The sequence below is a fragment of the Coccidioides posadasii genome, chromosome 2 (assembly GCF_018416015.2).
Source record: "Coccidioides posadasii str. Silveira chromosome 2, complete sequence".
In the NCBI taxonomy this organism is placed as follows: Eukaryota; Fungi; Ascomycota; class Eurotiomycetes; order Onygenales; family Onygenaceae; genus Coccidioides; species Coccidioides posadasii.
In genome coordinates this window covers 3132326-3154282 of record NC_089408.1, presented here as the reverse complement: position 1 = coordinate 3154282, position 21957 = coordinate 3132326, and the positions used below count along the sequence as shown (strand labels likewise).

Sequence of the window (21957 nt, the reverse complement as noted above, 5' to 3'; positions counted from 1 at the left end):
GCTCTCAGTCCGTCAGACAGCCTCGGGCGCTTAGATGTTGAGAAGGCCTCTGATTGGATAAAATTGCAAGGGATATGATTCTGGCTTGCATTGGCGTTAACCCGGGGAGCCGGCATACCAATCGACCAGCTTCGCAGTTTGTCAAGCGTTTGATCTAAAAAATGGCGCTGCCTAAAAACTGCTTTTGCATAAAAGAAGAATTTCTCCGTTACAGAAGAAGTCGTAGTTCCCTGCACTCGTTAAAGTGTGCTGATTCCCCATCTGCCACAAACGATAACTCCGTCTCCACTGGCACCAAGTAAATTGAAGAGATAGCTAGCACCGATTCGAGCAGTGTTCTGTGGCTTTGGCTCCCCGAAGACCTGCTCCTCCACACCTAGATTGATACCGTCCGTGTTGCCAACAGGGGGCACGGAATCCCCACAGCAAAGGGTATCTTCTCGCTGTTTCATTATAGACTCGGCCAGCCCAAGCCAGCATGCCACCAGCCAACAGTCTTCCGCACTGTCATAGTTGCAGTCTTCTGGCACATTGATATCCCCAACAAATTGTGAGCCATCCTGGTTCTGTTGCAGTGGGAACTTGCATCCCCTGAATCTGTTGACCTCTGAAGCACGGACTTCCAGAGCCTGCCTTGCCACCCTCAGGGACAGCTGTGTGGCATGGCACCCACTTGGGCTGCTGTAATCACCTTGTGGCAGCACTACCCGCCCAACTGAGATGTGTGTAGACCCCACTGCAGGATTGGTGCTCAACAGCAGGCTAGGGGGGCTGATAGTTCCAGGAGGTGCTGGGGTGTTGTGGTTTGAGTGGGACTCTCCTGGTTGTATTGGACAATTGGGGATTGAGTTGGTGCCCCCTCCAAGTGTGGTGATAGTGGGAGACTTGTTGGAAGCCCTCCACAGTGAGTCATGCCCACTCTCCAGGGGAAGTATCACCAAACGCAGAGAATTCACACAGCCACCAGTGTCCACATGCTCCAGGCGGCTGTGTATTGATTTCTCCCAGATAACATGTCATGAATCACAATACAGCAGCACTGAGGCTGTGCATTCTCACCAGCTGCCGAGATTGTGCTGTCCAAAACCATGCTTCCCCTTAGCCAGCCAAGGATGGAACATACTGCCCTTAGTAGTTCTCATCATGATCAGGACACAATGCATACTGGTGTCTCAGGTGCAACTGGGCTGCAATGAGGCATTTTCATCATTGGCTGTCACAATTGCCAGTGTGTGCCGTGAGTAAGCAGGGGCCTCATCAGTTGCTGCAGATCCGCAGTTGCACATAGAATCAAGGATGACAGGTCCTGATGAGAGAGAAAACAATCAGAAATTTCAGCAACAAATTCACCTTTGGAGCTTGCTGATGCTGGATAAAAGTCGATAAATAAAAGTTATGGGAAAAGAAGATTGACGGAAGAAGGAGAAATCAGCCAGCCATGGCAGGCAAAACTTGTAATTCAGAAAGCAGCAGGGTGGCAGATGGTGGAAAGTGGGATGTGGAAGCAATGGCCAGGGCTGGCTGCAGTGCAGCCGTTCCATGTGAAACCAAAGGTGGGGGCCAAGAATAGTGATGCAGGGAAAGCTGCGAGAAAAGAGAGTCAAATAAGGATGAAGGAGGAGGATGGTCAAGCGGCGGGAAGAAGGTGGTTTATATAGTTGTTGAAGTGGCGATATGGCGCTTTAAGTACCCGATTTGGGTGGCGCTAAACCCTGTGGGGTAACCCCCGAAGACACGGTATACCGTGGTAGTCACCGGGAACAAAGCCGAAGAAGCGTGGGGAAACTCTCCATGGGAATGCATGACACATAATTTGAATTATGTACGTGGATTGCATTGGCTTTACGGGGTCTCTCTCTCTCTCTCTCTCGCTCCTTTCATGCATTGGCTTCGTAAATGGTATCTACATATATATGATGTATATACGTTTTGCGAGTACAGTAATCCCAGGCTGAAAAGAAATCAACTATTCCCGCGGATAACAGCTTGGAAAGAGGTAGGCCGGACGGGTCCTAAAGACGACAAAATAGCTCATAGCCTAGCTTTTGGTGCTCCTCCATTCCATAATTTCGACGTAGCAAGACGGCGGGGCGGGGTCCTTGCGTACGGATGACTTGCAGCATCGGGAACTAAGTGGTCAATATCACCCGTATGAACCAACTCTGGACCAAGTTGGTCGAGGGACGTGATGCCGACAAGCCTCATGGCTCCCTCAAGCTCATCTTTCATGACTAAATAGGTAATAAACACGTTAGCGATGCTTCCGTAGGACGAACGGGGAATGACTGACTGTCAAATAAATGTTCCACCCCCTCTTGTCCATAGTTCGCTGCAAAGAGCACACTTCTCCCCATGCCCACGGCCGTCGCTCCCAGGCAAAGGCATTTTAGAATGTCCGTGCCACGTCGAATGCCACTGTCCACGTAGATTTCCATCTTATCGAAGATCTCCGGGCAGCGCTTATGCAGCTCAAGGAGAGTAATGATGGGTGGAGGGCTGGTATCGAGGTTGCGGCCTCCATGATTACTCAATAAAATTCCATCCATGCCAGCGTCCATCGCTAGGATTGCATCGTCTGCGCTCATAACCCCTTTCAGGATCAATGGAAGGTGAGTATGCTTCCGCGCCCAGACAAGATCCGCCCAGGTAAGACCCGGATCGATGCTGTCTGCCATAACACGGCCGAGGCCGCCTCCCTTCTTGTCGTTCCTTGTTTTAGCGTCGACCATCGGGACGGTCAGGCTTTCATCCGCCTTGACCCTTTCATCAGCCTCACGCTTCCCCGGCCAAGCTGCATCGACGGTGATGAATATGGCCTTGATGCGTGGGTTGGCCGAGCATTCTCGAAGGAGCTCTTCAGACTTGGTACGGTCTCTGTTGACATATAGCTGGAAGAAGTAATCTACCCCCGGACCGGCGGCTGTGATATCCTTCATCGAGTAAGATGCATTGTTCGAGATCCCCTGTACCAGCCTCTTGTTCTCACACGCTCTGGCAATTGCAAGTTCACCGTCGGGATGCATGAGCTTCACCATAGCAGCGGGGCTGACAAAAAGAGGCATGTCCACATTGCAACCAAGGATCCTGGTGCGGGTATCAACTTCGCGCACATTCCGAAGGACGCGTGGTCGCATGAAAATCCGGTCTAGGAATGATTTGTTGGCATCACGCGTGATTAAATCGTTCGAGGCACTAGAGTAGAAAGCCCAGGTCTTGCGAGAAGCAGTTTTCGATGCTACCATCTCAAAGTCATGGGCACTAATCAGGGTGGTAAGTGGAGGTTTCTCATGATCCAGTACCACCTTCGGCTCCGCCTCTGGGGGGACCTTCAGCCATGCGCTATCGACCGTGCTCTGGTCGAGGACTCCTTTAAACTTGTCAGGAGTGAGATTGTCTCGAAGGATATTGGGTGCATGGACCTCTGAATACGCCTTTGTCGCATCTCGCCCAGCATATTTCAAGATTACTGTTATCAGAGGTAGACACGCGGTTAGCCACAGCTAGTCTATGGCCATAGGTAATTTACTGTAGAGAAAGTGATCAAAGGAAGAACCGGCCCACGAACTTGCGGAACCCCCAGGGTGCTTTGAAACAAACGAGGTAACATCCCACACCTCGTTGTCTACCACGATCCAACAATCGGAGAACGAGCTATGAGCAGCAATCTCTTGAGAAGAGACTAATTGGACTTTTGCCACCGACATGGCTGAAAAGAAGGCGTATTTCTTTGAATATTGTGAAGGCCAGGGGTAGGATATCTCGGCGCGTTAATATGAATGGGGGGAAGAGAGAGGTAGAGGAAAAGAAAAAAGTTTAAAATTCGATTTCTCCCAGAGATGTGGACAGGGACGAACGATGGATTCGGTGAGGACTAGCACTGCCAGTGGGGAATTTGACAGATTAATGTTTAGTTTATTATCCCAGAAAACAACCACGGTGGATGGAAAGCGAAGCGCGGAATGCTTAAGTTCCCACCCATGCATGCTCCTTTAGCCCCCAGCACTCATCCAGGGGCTAACGGTGGCGGAAACAAAGCCGAACGGACCCGCTAAGAAAAGGGCCGGGCAGCTATCCGAGGCTGGGCATTTTGGGAAAAGAGAAGAGGAAGACATTGCAATAAATAAGTGGTGCAACAGGTAACTATCGCAGGATAGTGTTCTGCCGCTGCGCTCCCAAGCAAATTTTCAGTCCACGCCAGCGGAAACATCGCATGCTGCGACGTGCCTAAATACATGTAATATTGGTGCGAACCTGCGGTTTTACTGATAGCACAGCAACTATGGATACACTGGACCAACCAGTGTAAGTGGCTACAGCAAAACACCATTTGGCTCAGATTTCAGCAAGAATGTTGCAAGAGGAAAATCTGAGCCTGTATAAGTTAAGGGACGTGCAGTAGACTGCCCGTCTGCGGCATTGGGCTTCGGTCAATTATTTTCGTCTCTTTTTCCCCAATGGCCTTTCTCGTATCTTTGTTCACACATCCAGCCCATCAATAGATACCTCTTTCATGAGCTTCTTGGATGTTTCACTTCTTCATTAAACTACAAAGTTTGGATTTACTAAACAACTAGAAATCTGAGAATGCAAGGATACAGTATATGTGTGGATAAAAGAAAGGGAGCACCTTGATTGCCATGCCCTGATGCTTGGCTGGTGTGGGTTTGTTTCAGCTAACTACTAATACATGTGAGTCCGGGTGCATGAGGTCGTCAGCGTGTTCCAATTGACGAACTGTCACGCCTGTCACTGTGGCACAGCATCACAACTCACACCAGAGAGTTGGCAGCGTGGGCTTCTGGTGGAAAGGTAGCTGTAAAATGGGCTTCTGGCTGTGGTTGGTCAACTTCTTGTTGAGTTCGTAGTTAACCATGACTAAGCCATTTAACCCAATTGGCCAGCAACAGCCCAAAACTTGCCTCCATCAAGCACAATCGGCTGGTTAGTTGAAGAGGAGAGGAGCTGATGATACGGCCTTCCATCCCAAAAAGCATCTGGCGCAACTTGTCGTCCGTGCAAAATAGCATTTCCCGTGGAGCTCTTGGAGGTATGGGCAGTCCTCTTACCCTTTTAGTGTAGTTTTGACTGATCGTGAATCGCGAGAGGGGAGGGAAAAAAATAAAGAAGCCCATAGAAATTTTGACTATCAGCATGATAGACATAAAGCGTGTGTAAATAAACTGTATCCTTGTTCTCAAAAGTGGTCAAGCACTTTCACGAAGCGTGTCGAAATGGGGGAGTCTGCGAAACAATTGAGATATGTCGATGTAGGTTCGCAAAATTACTGCAATATCCTTTTTCTTTCTCTTTTTTTTTTTTTTTTTTTTTTTTTTTTTTTTTTTTTTTGCGCCTTCCTCTTGCACCAGTGCTGACCTTTCCCTTCAGATCGGCGTTAATCTCGGGGACCCTGTGTTCAGGGGTGACTATCACGGCAAAAAAGTACACGATGATGACCTCCGGGATGTCATCGAACGGGCTGTCAATGTCGGCTGCCAGAAATTTATGGTGACGGGCTCTGATTTACAGGAGTCCAAACATGCCATTCAAGTAGCAAGAGACCACGGTATGAAAAAATATCCATGGTTTGATTTCTTGCTCCTCAGTAGGTAAATAGCTAACACTGTGTTCAGCTGGTCTCTGCTTCGCCACCGTGGGTGTACATCCCTGTCAAGCAAAACTGTTCGACTCGTATCCCCAAGGCCCTGCAGCTTATCTAGCGGAGATTAAAGCTCTGGCACTCGAAGCCAAAGAGTCCGGCCATGCTGTTGCCTTCGGAGAAATTGGACTGGACTACGATCGTCTATTCTTGTCTCCCAAGGACCAGCAGTTAAAATATTTCGAAGCGCAGTTGGACGTAGCCGTTGGGGTCCAGCTGCCTTTATTTCTACACTCCCGTGCCGCCAGCGAAGACTTCGAACGCATCCTTTCATCGAGACTTCCTAAGTTGCCGAAGGGCGGGCTGGTACACAGCTTCACAGGAACGATGGAGGAGATGCAGCGACTGGTCGCATTGGGCCTAGATATTGGGGTCAATGGATGTAGCTTGAAAACCGAAGAAAACCTAGAGGTCGTCAAGGCTATGCCGCTCGACCGAATCCAAATTGAAACCGATGGCCCTTGGGTATGATTCCTGGATTCTTTTAGTTTGGTGATGGTGGCTAATCACCGGAGAGCAGTGCGAGATTCGACCCTCCCACGCATCGTTCAAATACGTCGAAGATGCACCCACATTGCCAAAAGCCGTTAAAAAGGAGAGGTGGCAGAAGGGTTGTATGGTCAAGGGCAGAAATGAACCGGTGACGATATCCCGCGTTGCGCAAGTGATTGCTCGAGTCAAGGGAATTACAGTCGAGGAAGTTTGTGAAGCGTAAGCAACAACAGATGTGCTTGTGAAAGATCTTGGCTAACAGCTTAATTAATAGCGCATGGAACAATTCTATCAAGATGTTTGGCCTGGGTGAAGAAATCTCATCAAGCTGATGGTTGAATGATGGAGGCACTGATTGGATCAGTGGTGTTAGATCAATTGGTTTACCTGGCTCAAATCTCTATGTGTATACCCAATAGAGTATAAATTCGCCTGTGAAAATAGACGCCATAGACATTCATAAACTAGATGTGTCTGCCGGGTAAAGTGCCATACAAGGATATGATCAAGACGCGTGGTTAACATAAGGCTGACGATCGTCACGCGGGCATTAAGATAATCCGGGGAAAGATTAACCTTAAATGGTTGAGCTAAGCCTAATACAGGCTAGCATACCATCGGGGCCGGATAATCCTTCTGCACCGCCCGGCCAAACCAACTTCCAACTGTCCTGCATCAGGGCAATGTACCCAGCAGAAAAAAAAAAAAAAAAAAAAAAATTACCTACCTGATGCTGAGATAACAGAGCTGGCACTCATAATAGTAGCTTACGTTATTGGACTCCTCCCCCTCCTTCTCCTCCTAGATTGTCGAACTGTTCCTTTTTGCCTCTGTTTTGTCTGTGAGGTCTCGCTCTTCTTTCTTCACCATGGATCTGACTTGTGGGATCTTGTTTATCTTCTGCCATATTGGGGGTTAGTTGTGACTCTGTAGCTGTGAGATCACATCCTGAGCTTCCCTAGGAACCGGATCTTCTCAAGATATTCCTCCTCCCACCTGCCGGTCTCCTAGGGAATGTTTATCTAGCCCAGGAGTGACGTCCAGCTCCCACTTCCTTCCCCTTCTATCCTTTTCACCTTCGACCTTCCTGCATATTCCATTGTCATCATTTCACTACCCCTCTCGTCTACCTTCCTCGTTTCCTTTTTTACCCCCATTTCCCCATTTCCCCTTTTTCCTTCTTCCTTTCTCTTCCTCAAGCTCGACTCATATGCCATCGAGGAAAAGCAAGCTCTCTTTCTCCCTTGCACTGCAACTTTGAACTGTTATTCTCGTGAGGTTTGCACTCACCACTTTTCTCTTTTTCGTACCCTTTGCCTAGATCATACTGCGACACATCATCCTCCTTCATATATCGATATTGTCTGTTGAGGTACTCCAGCAGACCATATTCCCTTGCCTCGCCATCCTCTATCGCACGTCAGAATGTCGCAGTTCGCCGCGGTGGATGGCGGTCAGTTGGATCCGCCCGATTCTAGAATTCCCCAGTTGCTGTCTCCGAACCATGATGGTGCCGGACAGCTTGGTACGTTGATATCCTTTGGTACTGCCGCGCCTCTCTTTCCACCTGCAATTCCAAAGCCTGCATCCATACGTCTCGATGCCACCTTCGCTCGTGCCCCATTATTGCCGCGTTATGCCTTTGGACCTTTCTGACTGCAGCTCCAGCCAACAACAAAAAGGAGTACATTACCAGCGGATTTGAGAGCGGCACCAGTCGTCCTCCCACTCCTCATGGCCCGGGGCTTCCTGCCAATTTCGCTGAAGTTGTCAGTGGAATCTACCGGAGCAGTTTCCCGTTGCCGGATCACTTTGAGTCAATCAAGAAGCTGAATCTGAAAACAATCGTGTAAGTTTGCTCCACTGTTATCATGGGTTTGTTGCTAAGAGATGTCAGAACCCTTGTTGAAAACGAACACTCGCGACAATTCAAGAAGTTTATCAAGGATAACGGGATCACCTCTTATGTGATTCCTATTATTGCAAACAAGGACCCTAAGGTTTTCACTTCTCAAAATACTGTACTTGAGGTGCTCAGAATCCTTTTCAACCTTGACAATCATCCTGTTCTTGTGCACTGCAATAAAGGAAAGGTATTGTTATCATTATTATTTTCGGATACCTGAATAGAAGGCGCTCTCTGACTTATCGCCTAGCATCGAACCGGCTGCATTATTGCATGCTTCAGAAGGGCCCAAGGGTGGTCCAACACGGCTGCTGTGGCTGAATACATTAAGTACTCGGCACCCAAAACTCGTGTTTTGGACCGCAAATTCATTGAAGCTTTTGACGCAAACAGGCTCTGTGAGCTGGTCGACCGCGTTGGAGCTCAGTATTGGGTTGCAAGCAATCTCTCAGAACGGAAAGATTTGCGAAGTACCCCAGGCTGCCATCTCAACGGCAATCCCAAAGAAGTCGGTGAATGCGACGGAGCTTCCGCCCTGGTTCTTCCTTCAGATCCGCAGCAGATTTATGGTCTAGCAACCTGTAAATTGCCATCATGAACATTTTCTTCTCTTTTCCGATACTTACATGAACGTGGTTAGTATCTCAATTTCAAAGTTTCTGATTCTACCCACTAAGACGCGTGTAGATTTTCGAGAAAGGCGTTTAGATTCTCCCGGCATTTGGTCAGCGGATAGACGGAAAGCGATAATGATGCTGATGCTAAAGAAGCAAACGGAGTTTGATTGGCGCAAACTATATCTCTGATTTCGAAATTGAGCCAGCTGCGTCCTGAGGGGAGTCGCAATGTCCATAATGTGATAATTCTACGCGACATAAACCGATTTCACAGTCTTCGGCCGCAACATCTGCACTTACAAGCTTTAGTATTTGCTGGTTTTCTTTTCAAATGGATTCCGCTGGTTAAGAATCTTAATCCGTGGAATTTAACTGTATGAATATGAGCTGTTTCCAGTGTCTTCATGATGTCGCGACCCTCGCCTTTGCCTTTTTTTTTTTTTTTTCCTTGACCAAGTTCGCCTACAAGTTCAGCCACTGGGTCCTTGGGTTTGTGCACGGGTGCTGTGATATTTCGCTTTAAAAGAAAAAAACAAAAAAGGGATAAAATCCGGACCCCTTTCCCGTCGGAATTTCAGGAAAAAGCAGCGCGAGCAAAGCAGGTTGGCGATAGGTATTCATTTACGTTCAGACGCCTGTATTAATAGAAAACAATTCTTTTTATGGACTCGTACTTTGCACTGAAATTTGAAGTCTGGTAGTTGATTGTGACTCTTTTCTTTTTTTTTTTATGTAGCGAGGTTTGGTTAGTTAATCGCAAAGTCGCATAGGTCAGCTGGACGACAATGATTTATTATCGAACCTTGCACATCCTCCAAATTGCTCCACAAAATGTCAGCATCAATGTTGTTCTGTTAGAAGAGCATTTCTTCATTACTACACACAGGAAAGTGGGTGATATTGCTGCTGAAGCTGTTGTTGAAGCTGATATCGTGGTCTGCATCTATTCTCATATGCCCATCGTCCTCATCATCTAAGATTGGGTCTGAATTTGCAAAAGAAGTAGGAAATTTGGGGGAAAGCGACGGCTGCGAGGATTGATCGAGCATCTCGATCTCATATTCCAGGGTTTCATCAACAACGGCGCCGTCGAGCATAGGTGATGAGAATTGGGCAGGCGATTGCGTTGCTACTTCGAGAAGCCCGTCCAACGATTGGTTTCCGTCAGACGTATCGAGATGGTTAAAGAAAAGCTCTTCCTCATCTCTTCCTCCGTCATCGAAGAGACACTGTGCAAATACTTCGAAAGGCGTGTCCATGGTAGGTTTTGTTTCGGGCAAGGAGTCATAGTGAGTCCACCCCCTCGAAGGCGATATAGAACAAGGTATGCCAGTTTGCAACGGGCTGAGCTTGCTCATCAGATCCGAGCTGGATAGGCCATTTTGTGCGTTTGTCCAGAGAAGACATTTCAATATTGTCCTGGTATCGGGGGTAGGGTTGGTGGTCCCCGATACACTGGAATCCTGGAGGCAATATCTGTCGAAGTATGTCCTGGCAAGACTACCAAGCCTTGACTTGAGTTCCGGTGATTGGGTAGTCGACAACAGGGAATGTATCCCTTTTGCTATCACTGGGATCAAAGATATCCGTTGCGCAATAGCCTTTTGAAAGAGTTTAGTTATTAGCTAGATAAGTAGAAGATTTAATAACTTACACGATTATATTCCAGGTTAAGTATACGAGATGCAAGATTGGAGAGAACATCGGGATTCTCATTTGTATTTCCGCCCTCGACGTCGGGCTCGAGTCGGAAAGGCTGATGGCATAGGAAGTTGCGGAGTCCTAAATCTAGCAAGGAAGCGTAGCACCGGACCGTTTTGATTGGAAACCCGGTCTCAGATGTTTCTAAATGAGCCACTGTGCCATAGCCATCTGAGCTATAACTTGAGATCGACCTTTGGCTCGAATAGGTAGGATCATTTTCGAGCGAGATCCAGTCTTCATCCGGATTTGACAACGATCCTTCCGCGTTATCACCCAGGGAATAATGAAAGAGCGGTCCGCTGCGAGTACACACATCGGTGGGGATAGCAGCCGGGTACCGTCCAAGGTCATAGCAATTTTGCGCAAACCCCAAAGAGGCCGACTCTGTTAGCATAAACTCGAAGCTAGCCTCAATATGGCGAACGGTAGCCACCGGGATACCGAAAGGGGGCTGAACATGAGAATCAAGGCATGAGACAAGACTGTGCAGGTGTTGCTGCCTTGGCATTTCTAGCTGGGCCGAGTAGTTAAAGTTCCGTTTGAGAGGAAGCAAGACGTGTACTTGGCCAGATTTTATTTCGTCAGTGACGACTTGATAGTTTTGCGGAGCCACAGACAGGCATAGATCAGACCATAGCTAGCCAGGGTCAGCTGGGGAGCCATATAGAAAGGACGAGTTAAACTTGCATTTGCCATGGCAATCATATCTCCCAGGGCATCCAATATGCGCATGATCAACCTGTCCTCGTGGGAAGAATTACATATCCGAATGCTAATCTTGAACAATAATGTCGGGCCCAAGCAGACCCATGCATTTTCAAAGGTGGCTCTCAATCTCTCGGGGCATGAAGCAAAGGCGCTTGACAGAGCGGCTTGAAGAGAGCCCGACACCCTTAGCTGCACATGACCATTGTCATGTATCTGGGGAATTGGCTGAAGTTGGACGCTATGCGAAGCCATCTCTCGAATCACTGGGTATGGCTACCTGAGGGGAGAATTAGAGTAGAACGACAAGCCTAGCTAAGCAAATAGCCCTTAGGAGATGGACGAATCTGCTCGACATCTGGCCGGACGGCGGAGGCGCGGCGAAACTCCCTAACGTGGAAGGGCCGCCGGATTTCCGTTTTGGGAGAAATGTACACATCTCGTTGTGCGGATCTCTCGCTCATGTGTGTGTGTGTGTGTGTCTAAGACTACGCTTTAAAAGTGCACAGCTGTGTGGATCAGCTCAAATCCATATGTCCCCTTTCTTCTGCTGCAGGCGTTGCGGATGGCACACTGCCATTCATTTGCGCCGTTCAATTCCTGAGATTAAAGAAACCAGGGGCCTGTGCCGCAAATAATCACGTGATGCTGCTGAAAACGGGCTAAGCCAACAGGGGGCTGAGACGATGCGGTCAAAAGATTATTGTCTTGGAGCGACGGAGTTCGACGGATTTCTCTCAGCGCAAGCATGATCGATTCGCGTAGCTATGCCCAAAGCCACCGACAGACTCGATGTCCGCGAGACTGAGGCAAATGGGCATGACCCCGAGGAAGCTCGCTCTCTCCTTTCTCACCCCGTCGATGACGATGATCTAGTTGACCACCCCGAGCCTTCACAGTCCACGCGGCCCCCCGCTCCGAAACGACAATCCTCTCTTGCTCTCCCTACTCTCAACAATGGACAGCCTCGCGCACCTCGAACCCCGAACCGCGTTCGTTTCGACTTAGGTGATGGCACAGAAGAGGAACCCGGGCGGGATTCCACTTCAGCCGCGCCCGACCGATCATGGCTAAACGAGGCAGATTACTTGGATAGTGAAGTTCACCGCTCGAGGAGCAGCACAGGACAAGTCGCTCCGCTCCTTACGGATATAGAAGCTCCTATCGTTACTCTTGCGACCTCGAACAGCGACTTTTTCCCCGAAGAATACCTGGAGAGTGCAAGACCAAAAAGTGGCCTCAGAAACGCGTTCATGAACATGGCCAACAGCATCATAGGTGCTGGAATTATTGGGCAGCCGTATGCCTTCCGTCAAGCTGGAATGGTGATGGGCGTTATTCTCCTGGTCGGCCTTACCTGCGCCGTCGACTGGACTATTCGTTTGATAGTTGTCAACTCAAAGCTCAGCGGAGCTGACTCTTTTCAAGCTACTGTGGAGTTCTGCTTTGGGAGGACTGGGTTGATAGCAATATCCATAGCACAATGGGCATTCGCGTTTGGAGGGATGATTGCGTTCTGTATCATCGTTGGCGACACAATTCCTCATGTCTTAGCGGCTCTTTTTCCTTCACTGAAGGATCTTCCATTTCTATGGCTCCTAACAGACCGGCGTGCTGTCATCGTGCTTTTTGTTCTGGGAATATCGTATCCTTTATCGTTATATCGGGATATCGCAAAGGTATGCATGCACCACATCCCTTGTTGCCGATAATACGCTAATCCGTGTAGCTCGCAAAAGCATCGACGTTTGCCTTAATAAGCATGCTTGTTATTGTTATTGCAGTGATTACCCAGGGCGTGGGAGTACAGTCCGATCTCAGGGGTGACATCAAAGGATCGATCTTCGTCAATTCGGGCTTTTTTCAAGCTGTTGGAGTCATATCTTTCGGTAAGCTGGAGCTTTTCGCTCGGGTTATCTCACTCACACTAACGTATCATTTCTAGCTTTTGTCTGCCGTATGTGCAAGCGAATTCCACTGGCTGTTGGTTTATACTCACCGAATTCTAGATCACAACAGCCTGTTGATATACGGCTCCCTGAAGAAGCCTACTCTCGATCGTTTTGCTCTCGTTACTCACTACTCGACTGGAATCTCAATGGTAATGTGTTTGATAATGGCCTTTGCAGGTTATCTTACGTTCGGATCCAAAACCAAAGGCAATGTATTAAATAATTTCCCTGCCGACAACGTTTTGGTAAATATTGCAAGACTGTGAGTGACTCCGTGAAAATGGCCTCAGGCACTTCCAGTCGTTGCTGATACTTTATATCATAGCTGCTTCGGCCTTAATATGCTGGCCACACTTCCGCTCGAAGCATTTGTCTGCCGATCTGTTATGACCACTTTCTATTTCCCCGACGAACCCTACAACGCGGGTCGCCATCTTATTTTCACCACTTCACTGGTTGTTACATCCGTTGTAATGGCGTTAATGACTTGCGATCTCGGCTCCGTCCTGGAGCTCATTGGAGCAACGAGCGCTTGCGTATTGGCCTATATTCTCCCTCCGCTTTGTTACATTAAACTCAGTTCACAAGGCTGGAAATCGAAGATTCCAGCGGTACTCTGCATTATATTCGGCGTTTGTGTTTTATGTATGAGCGTTTTGCAGGCATTGGTCAAAATCATAAGGCGTAAGTACTGCCGCTAACTCCCTCAATTGCATATTGTGGTAGCCCCTTTCATATTCTCATACATTGGCTGATACATTTTCGGTGTTGATAGACGAAGGCGGCCCGATGACCTGTTGAAGACGAGAAACCGATATATTCCTTTACATTTTATTTCTTCTACCTGTTTTACTAGAGATATAGATGTAATTATCCGTTGAATGTTATATCCTATGGCGGATACCTTACAGGGAGGGCTATCCACAAAGTCTGAGGTGTTTTTGGCTTTTGATTTGGATTTCTCCTTCGTCCTGATACCCTATATCCCGCCGCAGCCTGAGTTGTTGAAATATGGCATACCATATTGTTCTTTTTCCTATTCTTTTCCTATTGCTCCTTCTACGGAGCGTATCAACCTTGCCTTGTGATGGCTCTGCCATTGCAAATAAAGCCAAATATATTCCTGAGGGCGGGCTAGCGCAATCGTGGTGCGTTTTGCCACCACCATCATCGATCGGGATCTACCTGTGTGTCTTTTAAGGGTTCACTGGTTACGTTCCTCAGATCCAGACAGTCATATATCCTTGCACATATATTAGAATCAAAATCCGTAATGAAATGATCAATTCGGATGAGTTCCAATACCTTGAGGAGTACAATGCTTCTTTACCGCTTCCTTGCGGCGAGCCACATCTCAAATAGCAGCAACTCAAAGGGAGCTTGAGTTTGGAAATGGCTTTTTTTGGTGCTTCACGCCTTTTTAGGACCTCCATGTCCAAAAACTGTGAATATTGTCAGAGAGGGTAGCGTGACCAATTCAGACGGAAAGGCATGACTTTTCGATTCACATATTTAATTACATGATGATTGGTTGCTTTAGAGATGGCGGGGTCCGTTTACATTCACTACCCTACCTGTCGAGCACTATATCAATTCTTTTCTCTTCCTGTCTGTGCTCTTCCTTTCCTTCTTCCTCACCATCACTCTTGACACTCTTTTTCTTCAAAGATTCTCTCTGAAGCAACCTCTGCTACTTTCTGTCAGCTTCCTCACTTTCTGAGCTGCCCTGCTGGGCCAGCATTCTTCTTACCTCCTACCATATTTTGGTAGGTACAATTCCACAAAAATCATAATCTCTAGAGGCATATGGGCAATATATAAATCTCTCCAACATCCCTCTGCACTGGCTACCGATCAGACAGGCCACAGTGGTGTTGCTGTGTTTGTCTGTTGCCTAGGGAGCTCCCTCTCTAGAGATAAACATCCCCTCCCTATCTTCCTCTCTGCAGATTGCCAATATCATTGACGGCCATCAGCCTCTCTACATCCGTCAAATTAGGAATTTATCCTTCATTTTCTCTGTCCATTCCTTATTCTTCATACCTGTTACCATTGTCACATTCTTTTTTCTCCCTGGCTTCTGGGGTTTCCGTCCACACCTTTCACTCTCGCATTCGTCTCATTACAGAGGCTTCCGTCTGTGCTTTTCACTGTGCACCCTTCAGCTCATTAACAAAGTTTTCCGTCTGTTTTTCTCACACTGCTCCACTCCAGGGTTTCCGTCTATACTTTTCACACTCTCTTCCACTAGTCTTATTGCAGAGGCTTCCGTCTTTACTCTTCACTCCTGACCATCCGCTCACTCCCCCAAGCTTCCGTCTGTACTATTCCTCACTTTGCAACCTTTAACTCACTTGCAGCAGCTTCCGTCTGTATTCCTTGTCACTTTCTTCCATCTTTTGTCTCAGAGTTCTTGGCCTCAAACTATCTCAGAGGCTTTACAGCTCACATAGTCTGGTGAAACCCAGGTAAGACATCTCAATCATTTGTTGGTGGGAGTTTTCAAGCTGTTGGCAAAGTACCCCCTAATTTTGCCCAGATGTGTTGGTATTTCGCTAAAATGTAGCTGACAGACAGTGAGAGGACTGCTTTATCTCAGAAAGAAACTTATCACCGCTTCAAATGGCCGAAGAAATTGGCGAAGAGCGTATTGCTCGTCTTCAAACCCTCCAAATGGTATATTTTCTTTTCTGCTAGAGCATATTTACCTATCATTTACTTACCTGTGGCAATTTTAGGAGGACCTCGGCATTGCGAGACGTGATTACCTTTCGACACGAGACGAAGGCCCAAAGCAAGTGCTGTCCTTGAGTCGTTTGGAGGCTTCTAGAGCCTCAAACCAAGAGGGAACGGAGTGTCACCGTCTAGCTAAAGAGAATAAGGATAAATTGGATGCGTGGAAGAGTAAGTTACCTCGTGTTCCTGGTCCTACAAAACTTTTTATTAATATCCGACCTAGATGCCTGGAAAACTCTTGGTCAAGCTGAAGGTGATGATCTCGCTCCTATGATGGAGGGACAATGGCATAGGTACAACCTAATGCAAACCATCAAATCAAACGGTGGTCAGAAGTACGAGGCCGAAACTGATACGTCCGTTCATCCGCGTGGCCGACGTGCAGTCGGAGCCCCTGGGGGCACTGGTCGAGGTGGTGGTGTTATTGGAGCTCGTGGACGTCACCAGTCAATTTCCCAAAGATCGTATGTTATTCCGTCATTCCCGTTTTCCCTATCATGGTTCTAATGCCGCTTAACCAAAGGAGTGCTACTGTAAAGGAACGTGGCAAGGAAAGGACCAGGGGACATGATTTTACATCTGGTCGTCCGTTAGACCCTGCAAGGGATATTAACAATCCGCAGTCACCTCAAAATCGGGGAGGAAAAGGCCGTGGCAATGCACGCCTACGACCAGCCACCATGAGACCTCGCGTTCCGGTTTCGGCACATCCGTGAGTACAATGTATTTCCTTTTGTGTCGCAGCCCTACTAACACCCGATGGAGAAATGAAAATCATGCGCCCGTGCTGGCAGATACGGCTTCTTTCATGGCAGCTGTTTCGGTGCTACGAACTGCTCATGTTTCTTCAAGGCCAACCGCAGTCTCTGAGAAGGGACATAATACTCCCATTAACGATAGCAATAGGCGTGAACCAACTCATTCCGAGGCTGGCAATATCGAACCTTGCAAGAACGCAGAGTCTGCCGAAATCGCTAAGAGTGTGGGCAAAACTGTGCAAATTGAAAAAGCGAAAATTACTCAAGAAAAGGACGTACAGAGGCTTCATGAAACGATCGCTGAGCTTTCTAATGCTGAACCAACACCGGAGCGGCCAGTTTGGGATATTATAGAAGTATTTGGGAGTCCTTCCTCTACGAAAGAGACCCAGACTGACTCCATGAAAAAAAAGGTCGACCAGGGATTTAGCAGCACCCTTCCTCAACCTGTGGCTCGCATGCGTCGCCAGAAGCAAGTTTTGGACGACGGTCAGATTGATAGAGACAATACATCGATGCCTTCGGTAAATTTCAACTCTCCGACCATTATGAATGATGGATCCAAAGCCCCCACTGGTGCTCAATCTTCGACTGCGGTTAAGCCCTGCAAGGATACAGGCATGGAACAGGAGCGTAATGCCTCTGAAAATGTTTCATTGATAACAGAGGAGAAACGAACACACTACATTGAAGACGATGACGCAGAGAGAGAGGTTGAAGAGCTTCGACAGACACTTTCAGCAGGCTATCTTCTTCCGTCTATTCGAAAGCTCTTGACTGACCGTAAGAAGAAGCTAGAAGACACTCTATATTTTAAAGAAACCTGCCCTTTGCCAGCATCAATGAGCACTCAGCCGTCCGGAGATGAAACTAAACAACTAGACTTGGCTGCAGTTTCAGCAGCTCCTTCACCAAGTGGAAGTACCTTTGTGCTATCAAAAGTGCTTCGTGAGTCACAAAGTGAAGTTGCGGCGTCGAGAAAAATACCTATGAAAGGTGGTCAATCTAGAGTGAAACCGGCGGATGGTAATATCCAATCCCATGATACGACTCAAGCTTCCAACCAATTGACTTTGGTTAACGATGAAGGTAACATTATTGGCAATCACCTACTTCCAGGCCGAGGCAACGAGTCCGAGCCCGAGCTCCACGTGGAGGTTCTTAGTAAGATGGGCGAAGGCAAATTTCAATCGAAGAAAGGTAAAGATGCGCGATCACACGCCCGTGATGTATCTACGGGTTCAAACGCGTCAAATATCCAACGCAAGACCATCCACACACGCGATAATGGAAACACCTCTACCTCTGGGAAATCATCCTCGCAACCTCTATACGGGGCTCAGTTGAAAATACGAGAGACAGCATATCTTCCCCAAACAGCAGCTGCCATGCAATATGCTGGACAACTATCCCAGAACGCCGCCGCTCTGGCTTACCAAAACGCACAACTTCAAGCTTCATCCCACATAACTGGACAAAAGACTAACAGTGTGGTTACCGAAACGGAGACCTCCCCTATTAGAGGACGCGAGGGGTATCGTAATCGTGGTCATACGCGAACTGATTCTCTTGGAAGCAGAGTTGGAAGAAGCCACCCGTCAGAAGCAGTCCGTATCTCCAGTCACGCCACTTCACCTCCCTGTAGCCTAAGAGGAGATGCATTCAAAAGCCCACAGCATGCATCACTTTTATCGGGCTCGAAAGTCAATGACGAGAATCACGTGCCAAAGAATCTAGCTAAGAAGTCCACACAAGGTCTTGAAGCATCCAGATGGGCTCCAAAAGCTCCAGGAAAGCAAGGAATATCTGACGAGGGCGCTCAACTGGGACTTGAGGCATCTATGTGGGCTCCTCGGCGTGATGAGAAATCAGACAGCCGCGGAAAAGGCTTGATGGCATCTCGCTGGGCTCCGCAAGGTTAAGAAATGTGCCAACAAAATATCTTTTGTTCCCGCCAGCTTGCCGGAGGGATTTACGAACGACATTTATTTATCATGGCTTTATTTCAATGATATTGCCAATATCGTACTTTCCTCGAGATATCGCAACAGTTGGCCCCTATCGCCCTCCAAGTTGCCTTGCTCCTTACAATGAGTTTAATGTGCTAGTCCGTGAGATACGCAGTTTATTTCCATTTCCTTTCAGCTGGGTATATATGGCCCTGTCAAGTATGCCGAAATGGATTCGCCGACCTCTATGCTCTGTTTATCGGACCCCCGGCCCTGGAATCAAAACGGCACATGAGGGTTCTTTAGGGACAATATAGCAATATTATCTTCCCCTGACAAACGACTTGACCCGAACACGGCTTCCCCGTTACTATGCTCCATTTCTCTCCCCTTGGTGTTCTCCTGGATTAACCTTACTGCATTCTTGTTCTCGGTTCTTTGCGCAATTTTTCATGCCCAATTCCCCCAGGTTTATCCCCTCCAGCCCTCCCCCCCCCCGGGCGGCAACACCCACACCCACCTAAGCATTGAATGTATTTCATGACAGCACGAAATGAACTTCTGCCTTACCCTAAGACTTCCATGTCTCCATTTGCAAAAGCCAAATCCAAATTGCTCTTCATGCTTCCCCAATTATCCCGATAGATTCGATTCCCAATTTTAGGCGTTACCCCTTTGACCAGCCCCTCGCATTTGAGTGTACTCTCTAGATTGACAACTGAATTGCCCCTAATACCCCCTTCTCCCCTGCGCCCCAAGTTGAATGATGCTTAGATGGTTTAGTCGTCACCAATGAAAAACTTTTGCCTTCAGGCAATTGCGACCCGACATAGACAGATAATCCACCAAGGACGCAAATCACCATTGCTGGAGTACACCGAGTCGTACGGCATCGAGACATCCAACGGTTTGTTGGCTCGAAAATCCGGAATGTTCACTGGCATTCCATATGCAATACATTTCCCACTTCAATATTGATGAATAGATTTGTCATGTCCGCTTGCATCCGGCCACTGGTTAACACCGTCCAACCGGTCCCTCTAGTAGAAAAATGCAAGTACAGCTGCATCTTAAAAAACATGACCAAGCAAAACCATCCATCAGACATCAAGCCCGGCTTTAATCTATGATAAGGGCAGAAAAGTTTCTCCAAAAACAAAAAGAAAAAAATCCGGTCTAGAAGGAGCAATGTTATAGTAAAATGTATTTCCATGGTATTCCTAGTCCTTGTCCCTACTACTGATTATTCTCAGCGGCAGCAGAGCCAGTAGTGTTGTCGTTGGCTTTGGGCTTCTTCGCGGTTTCGTTATCGTTGGAGATAGATTCGTGGTTCATTATATCTGACAGAAGTGGTCTCTTCCCGTTTAGGTTCTGAGCTGTCGGTAGAGGTTGGTTAGAGTTGCCATGAGGAAAATCGCTTGCACTACTATTGTTGGCTGCAGCCGTCATGCTTCTTCGTGTTGGCGGCCGATATGACGAAGTCATTGGTGCGCGAGCGGGGCTTCCGAAATTTCCCGCCCCTGGCCTCTTGGTCACGTCCACGATGGTGCGAGGAGGGATAGGGGTTGATGACTGGCTTGCAGGGGGGATGTTCATGCCTGCTTTGTGTGGTGTTTGGCTAGACATTTGAGGTGGCACATTCTGAAACGTCTTTCGGGACACAGGTGCTGATTTCCCGTGGTCAATAGTAAGAGTTTTCCGAATGGATGGACTTGCAAATTTAGGGTCGAATGCGGGCGCTGGTTTTCCTGGTTCAGTGACACTCGCGGCACGAGCCGAATACCAGACACCGGGCTCGACACTGGGGCTATCCTGTCCAATCTGTGAGCCGAAAGGCGACGGAGGTTTCAACGGTGAATGGTTTCCTTTACTCTCTATGTTTGTTTCGCCTTTCGTCTTCAACTGATCGCACGGCAGAGGGGGAGGTAAGTTACGGCTCGAATGTGTAGATTTCCCCACAAGGAATTTCGAATCATGTGCAGGTTGTTGTGGTCGCGTGGGAGGCTGAGGTTTAGGTGTCGTGTATTGGTTTGTCTGAGGAACGTTTTGTCGAGTTATACAATCTGCGGGGGCTGGAAGGGCGGTATCGGACTGAACTATACTTTGTGGTGGTTTAGACGGTGTAATCATACAATTCGAGACCGCATAGTTTCCAGTACTGCTTTGAACGTTTGGTCCAGCTGGGGGATGATTGTGTCTGTGGTGTTGGATTTGTGGGGGTGGCTCATCATCCAAGATAACTTCATCTGGATGACTGAGATGACGCTCTCCAAAATCTGCCTCGTCGAATGCATCGCCTGGGTCACAGTCAGCAAGGCCCCAACAATCCCTTTCACCAGGGACTTACTGCCGAAATCATTTTCAAGATCCATAGAAAGGGGATCATCTAATAATTTTGTGGGGATGTCGGGTATTCTCGAACTAACATTGCGGGCCTCTGCATGAGGCTCGCTTCTGACAGCAACTGGAGCAATAACCGGGTCTTTCTTTAGAGGCGCAAAATCCCTATGGCGATGTAGACTGTCAACGTCCCATTTGGTCTGCGACCGATATTAGTAACAAACACCACGAAAGCTGCAAATTAACGAAATTTACCGGAACCGCCTTGATCTTGGTCACTTTCGATAAGTAATCTTTATCATAAATGCAGTTACCAAGGACGTTACCAAATGTCCTCAGGGCACGTTTCAAAGCATCTGTTGTGCCTTCTTTCTTGGCCTTTTCAAATGCTGCAGCTTTTCCTGTGCAGTTGTCGATCTGTCCATATCCGATATCCTACGATCACCAATCAGCCCAGTTGTCATCGCTGACGAGGAAAAGGGAAGACTCACCTCATGGTATGACCCATTTCTCAACGTCACCCTTACAATTACTGACAGCCCAAGCGAAACTTTGCCAGACTTGGGATGCTCATCAACCTGAAGTGTTCTCACACCAATCAGCAATCTATTCAAAAGATTGTAAGACATCCCTAGGTCTCAAGGTAGCATCCACTCACAAAGTCAATCTGAATATTTTGAATCGCACTTGACCATCCATTAAAGCCAAAAACCTCGTTGGCAAGATTTATGCATTTATCAGCCGACAAATAATGTACTCGTTTTCCCCCAGGGCCTGCCCGCGAAGATATGTATTCCGGACCTAAGCGTTTGTCTAGTCGACTTTGTAATGTTGCAATCTCCTGCGCCGTATACTCGTTTGTATGCTGCTGAGGTATTTCAAAGGGGTTTGCGGCGTTCACGTTTGCTGAATAGGATCTATGTTGGTCCCCGGGCCTGTGTCCCGTTGCCTTAGTTGCGGAATTCATCTTTGCTGACAGACGGGGGTGACTTACGCTGGCATCGTGGAAGGACTTCGTAGGGCATCCGCATTCAAAGAAAAGGTTCAGTACTTCATAGGAATAATAGTAAGTATCAGTAGTTGCTTGAGGAGGAACTGAACATTGACTCCGAAATGTCGAAGTTGGGTTGGCGCTTTGATAT

The 21957-nt window shown here is 47.9% G+C and overlaps 8 protein-coding genes across 9 annotated transcripts; 4 read left to right on the top strand and 4 right to left on the bottom strand.

Moving 5' to 3' along the window:
• Window positions 1–194: 194 nt before the first annotated feature.
• Window positions 195–1110, bottom strand: D8B26_003563 (uncharacterized protein). The gene has a single exon (XM_066124185.1). It carries the CDS (start codon window positions 450–452, stop codon window positions 240–242), a length of 213 nt encoding a protein of 70 aa, XP_065980264.1. The 5' UTR covers window positions 453–1110; the 3' UTR covers window positions 195–239.
• A 921-nt stretch (window positions 1111–2031) lies between these two features.
• Window positions 2032–3797, bottom strand: D8B26_003562 (uncharacterized protein; the record flags this gene model as incomplete). The annotated part of the gene is made up of 3 exons (XM_003068205.2): window positions 3566–3797; window positions 2291–3466; window positions 2032–2231 (listed from the first exon to the last, which is right to left on the bottom strand). Exons 1-3 carry the CDS (start codon window positions 3702–3704, stop codon window positions 2032–2034), a joined length of 1515 nt encoding a protein of 504 aa, XP_003068251.1. The 5' UTR covers window positions 3705–3797.
• A 1138-nt stretch (window positions 3798–4935) lies between these two features.
• Window positions 4936–6630, top strand: D8B26_003561 (uncharacterized protein). Of its 2 annotated transcripts, none has more exons than XM_003068206.2 (6): window positions 4936–5047; window positions 5125–5267; window positions 5386–5563; window positions 5631–6121; window positions 6177–6367; window positions 6423–6630. In XM_003068206.2, the coding sequence occupies exons 1-6, from the start codon at window positions 4966–4968 to the stop codon at window positions 6478–6480; spliced, it is 1143 nt and encodes a 380-aa protein (XP_003068252.2). In that variant the 5' UTR covers window positions 4936–4965; the 3' UTR covers window positions 6481–6630. The 2 variants fall into 2 exon arrangements, with proteins under 2 accessions (XP_003068252.2, XP_065980263.1); XM_066124184.1 differs by having other exon boundaries at window positions 5111–5267.
• Window positions 6631–6840: 210 nt separating this feature from the next.
• D8B26_003560 (uncharacterized protein) lies at window positions 6841–10271 on the top strand. The gene is made up of 5 exons (XM_066124183.1): window positions 6841–7673; window positions 7817–7997; window positions 8046–8241; window positions 8305–8384; window positions 8448–10271. The coding sequence occupies exons 1-5, from the start codon at window positions 7574–7576 to the stop codon at window positions 8650–8652; spliced, it is 762 nt and encodes a 253-aa protein (XP_065980262.1). The 5' UTR covers window positions 6841–7573; the 3' UTR covers window positions 8653–10271.
• D8B26_003559 (uncharacterized protein) lies at window positions 9526–11335 on the bottom strand (the record flags this gene model as incomplete). Its single annotated transcript, XM_003068208.2, has 3 exons — window positions 9526–10272; window positions 10326–11012; window positions 11183–11335. The coding sequence occupies 3 exons, from the start codon at window positions 11333–11335 to the stop codon at window positions 9526–9528; spliced, it is 1587 nt and encodes a 528-aa protein (XP_003068254.2).
• Window positions 11336–11759: 424 nt separating this feature from the next.
• D8B26_003558 (uncharacterized protein) lies at window positions 11760–14074 on the top strand. The gene is made up of 6 exons (XM_003068209.2): window positions 11760–12759; window positions 12810–12969; window positions 13026–13037; window positions 13090–13294; window positions 13358–13716; window positions 13808–14074. The coding sequence occupies exons 1-6, from the start codon at window positions 11848–11850 to the stop codon at window positions 13831–13833; spliced, it is 1674 nt and encodes a 557-aa protein (XP_003068255.2). The 5' UTR covers window positions 11760–11847; the 3' UTR covers window positions 13834–14074.
• A 1580-nt stretch (window positions 14075–15654) lies between these two features.
• Window positions 15655–18448, top strand: D8B26_003557 (uncharacterized protein; the record flags this gene model as incomplete). The annotated part of the gene is made up of 5 exons (XM_066124182.1): window positions 15655–15708; window positions 15771–15936; window positions 15992–16232; window positions 16292–16480; window positions 16534–18448. 5 exons carry the CDS (start codon window positions 15655–15657, stop codon window positions 18446–18448), a joined length of 2565 nt encoding a protein of 854 aa, XP_065980261.1.
• A 187-nt stretch (window positions 18449–18635) lies between these two features.
• On the bottom strand, window positions 18636–21947 carry RAD52 (DNA repair protein rad52). Its single transcript, XM_003068211.2, has 6 exons — window positions 21810–21947; window positions 21474–21750; window positions 21307–21393; window positions 21071–21250; window positions 20823–21015; window positions 18636–20772 (listed from the first exon to the last, which is right to left on the bottom strand). Exons 1-6 carry the CDS (start codon window positions 21815–21817, stop codon window positions 19712–19714), a joined length of 1806 nt encoding a protein of 601 aa, XP_003068257.2. The 5' UTR covers window positions 21818–21947; the 3' UTR covers window positions 18636–19711.
• Between the last annotated feature and the right edge of the window lie 10 nt (window positions 21948–21957).

Excerpts from the sequence above, each read along its gene's own strand:
- D8B26_003560 (XM_066124183.1), top strand. The coding sequence starts at position 7,574 with ATGTCGCAGTTCGCCGCGGTGGATGGCGGTCAGTTGGATCCGCCCGAT. Across the intron at positions 7,998-8,045 it reads CTGAATCTGAAAACAATCGT|AACCCTTGTTGAAAACGAAC; the intron begins GTAAGTTTGCTC and ends AAGAGATGTCAG. Across the intron at positions 8,385-8,447 it reads GCTGTGGCTGAATACATTAA|GCTCTGTGAGCTGGTCGACC; the intron begins GTACTCGGCACC and ends TGACGCAAACAG.
- D8B26_003563 (XM_066124185.1), bottom strand. The coding sequence starts at position 452 with ATGAAACAGCGAGAAGATACCCTTTGCTGTGGGGATTCCGTGCCCCCT.
- RAD52 (XM_003068211.2), bottom strand. Across the intron at positions 21,251-21,306 it reads GAAATGGGTCATACCATGAG|GATATCGGATATGGACAGAT; the intron begins GTGAGTCTTCCC and ends TGGTGATCGTAG. Across the intron at positions 20,773-20,822 it reads TCTTGAAAATGATTTCGGCA|GCGATGCATTCGACGAGGCA; the intron begins GTAAGTCCCTGG and ends ACTGTGACCCAG.
- D8B26_003558 (XM_003068209.2), top strand. The coding sequence starts at position 11,848 with ATGCCCAAAGCCACCGACAGACTCGATGTCCGCGAGACTGAGGCAAAT. Across the intron at positions 13,295-13,357 it reads TTGGTAAATATTGCAAGACT|CTGCTTCGGCCTTAATATGC; the intron begins GTGAGTGACTCC and ends TTTATATCATAG. Across the intron at positions 13,717-13,807 it reads ATTGGTCAAAATCATAAGGC|ACGAAGGCGGCCCGATGACC; the intron begins GTAAGTACTGCC and ends CGGTGTTGATAG.
- D8B26_003561 (XM_003068206.2), top strand. The coding sequence starts at position 4,966 with ATGATACGGCCTTCCATCCCAAAAAGCATCTGGCGCAACTTGTCGTCC. Across the intron at positions 6,122-6,176 it reads TTGAAACCGATGGCCCTTGG|TGCGAGATTCGACCCTCCCA; the intron begins GTATGATTCCTG and ends ACCGGAGAGCAG. Across the intron at positions 6,368-6,422 it reads GTCGAGGAAGTTTGTGAAGC|CGCATGGAACAATTCTATCA; the intron begins GTAAGCAACAAC and ends CTTAATTAATAG.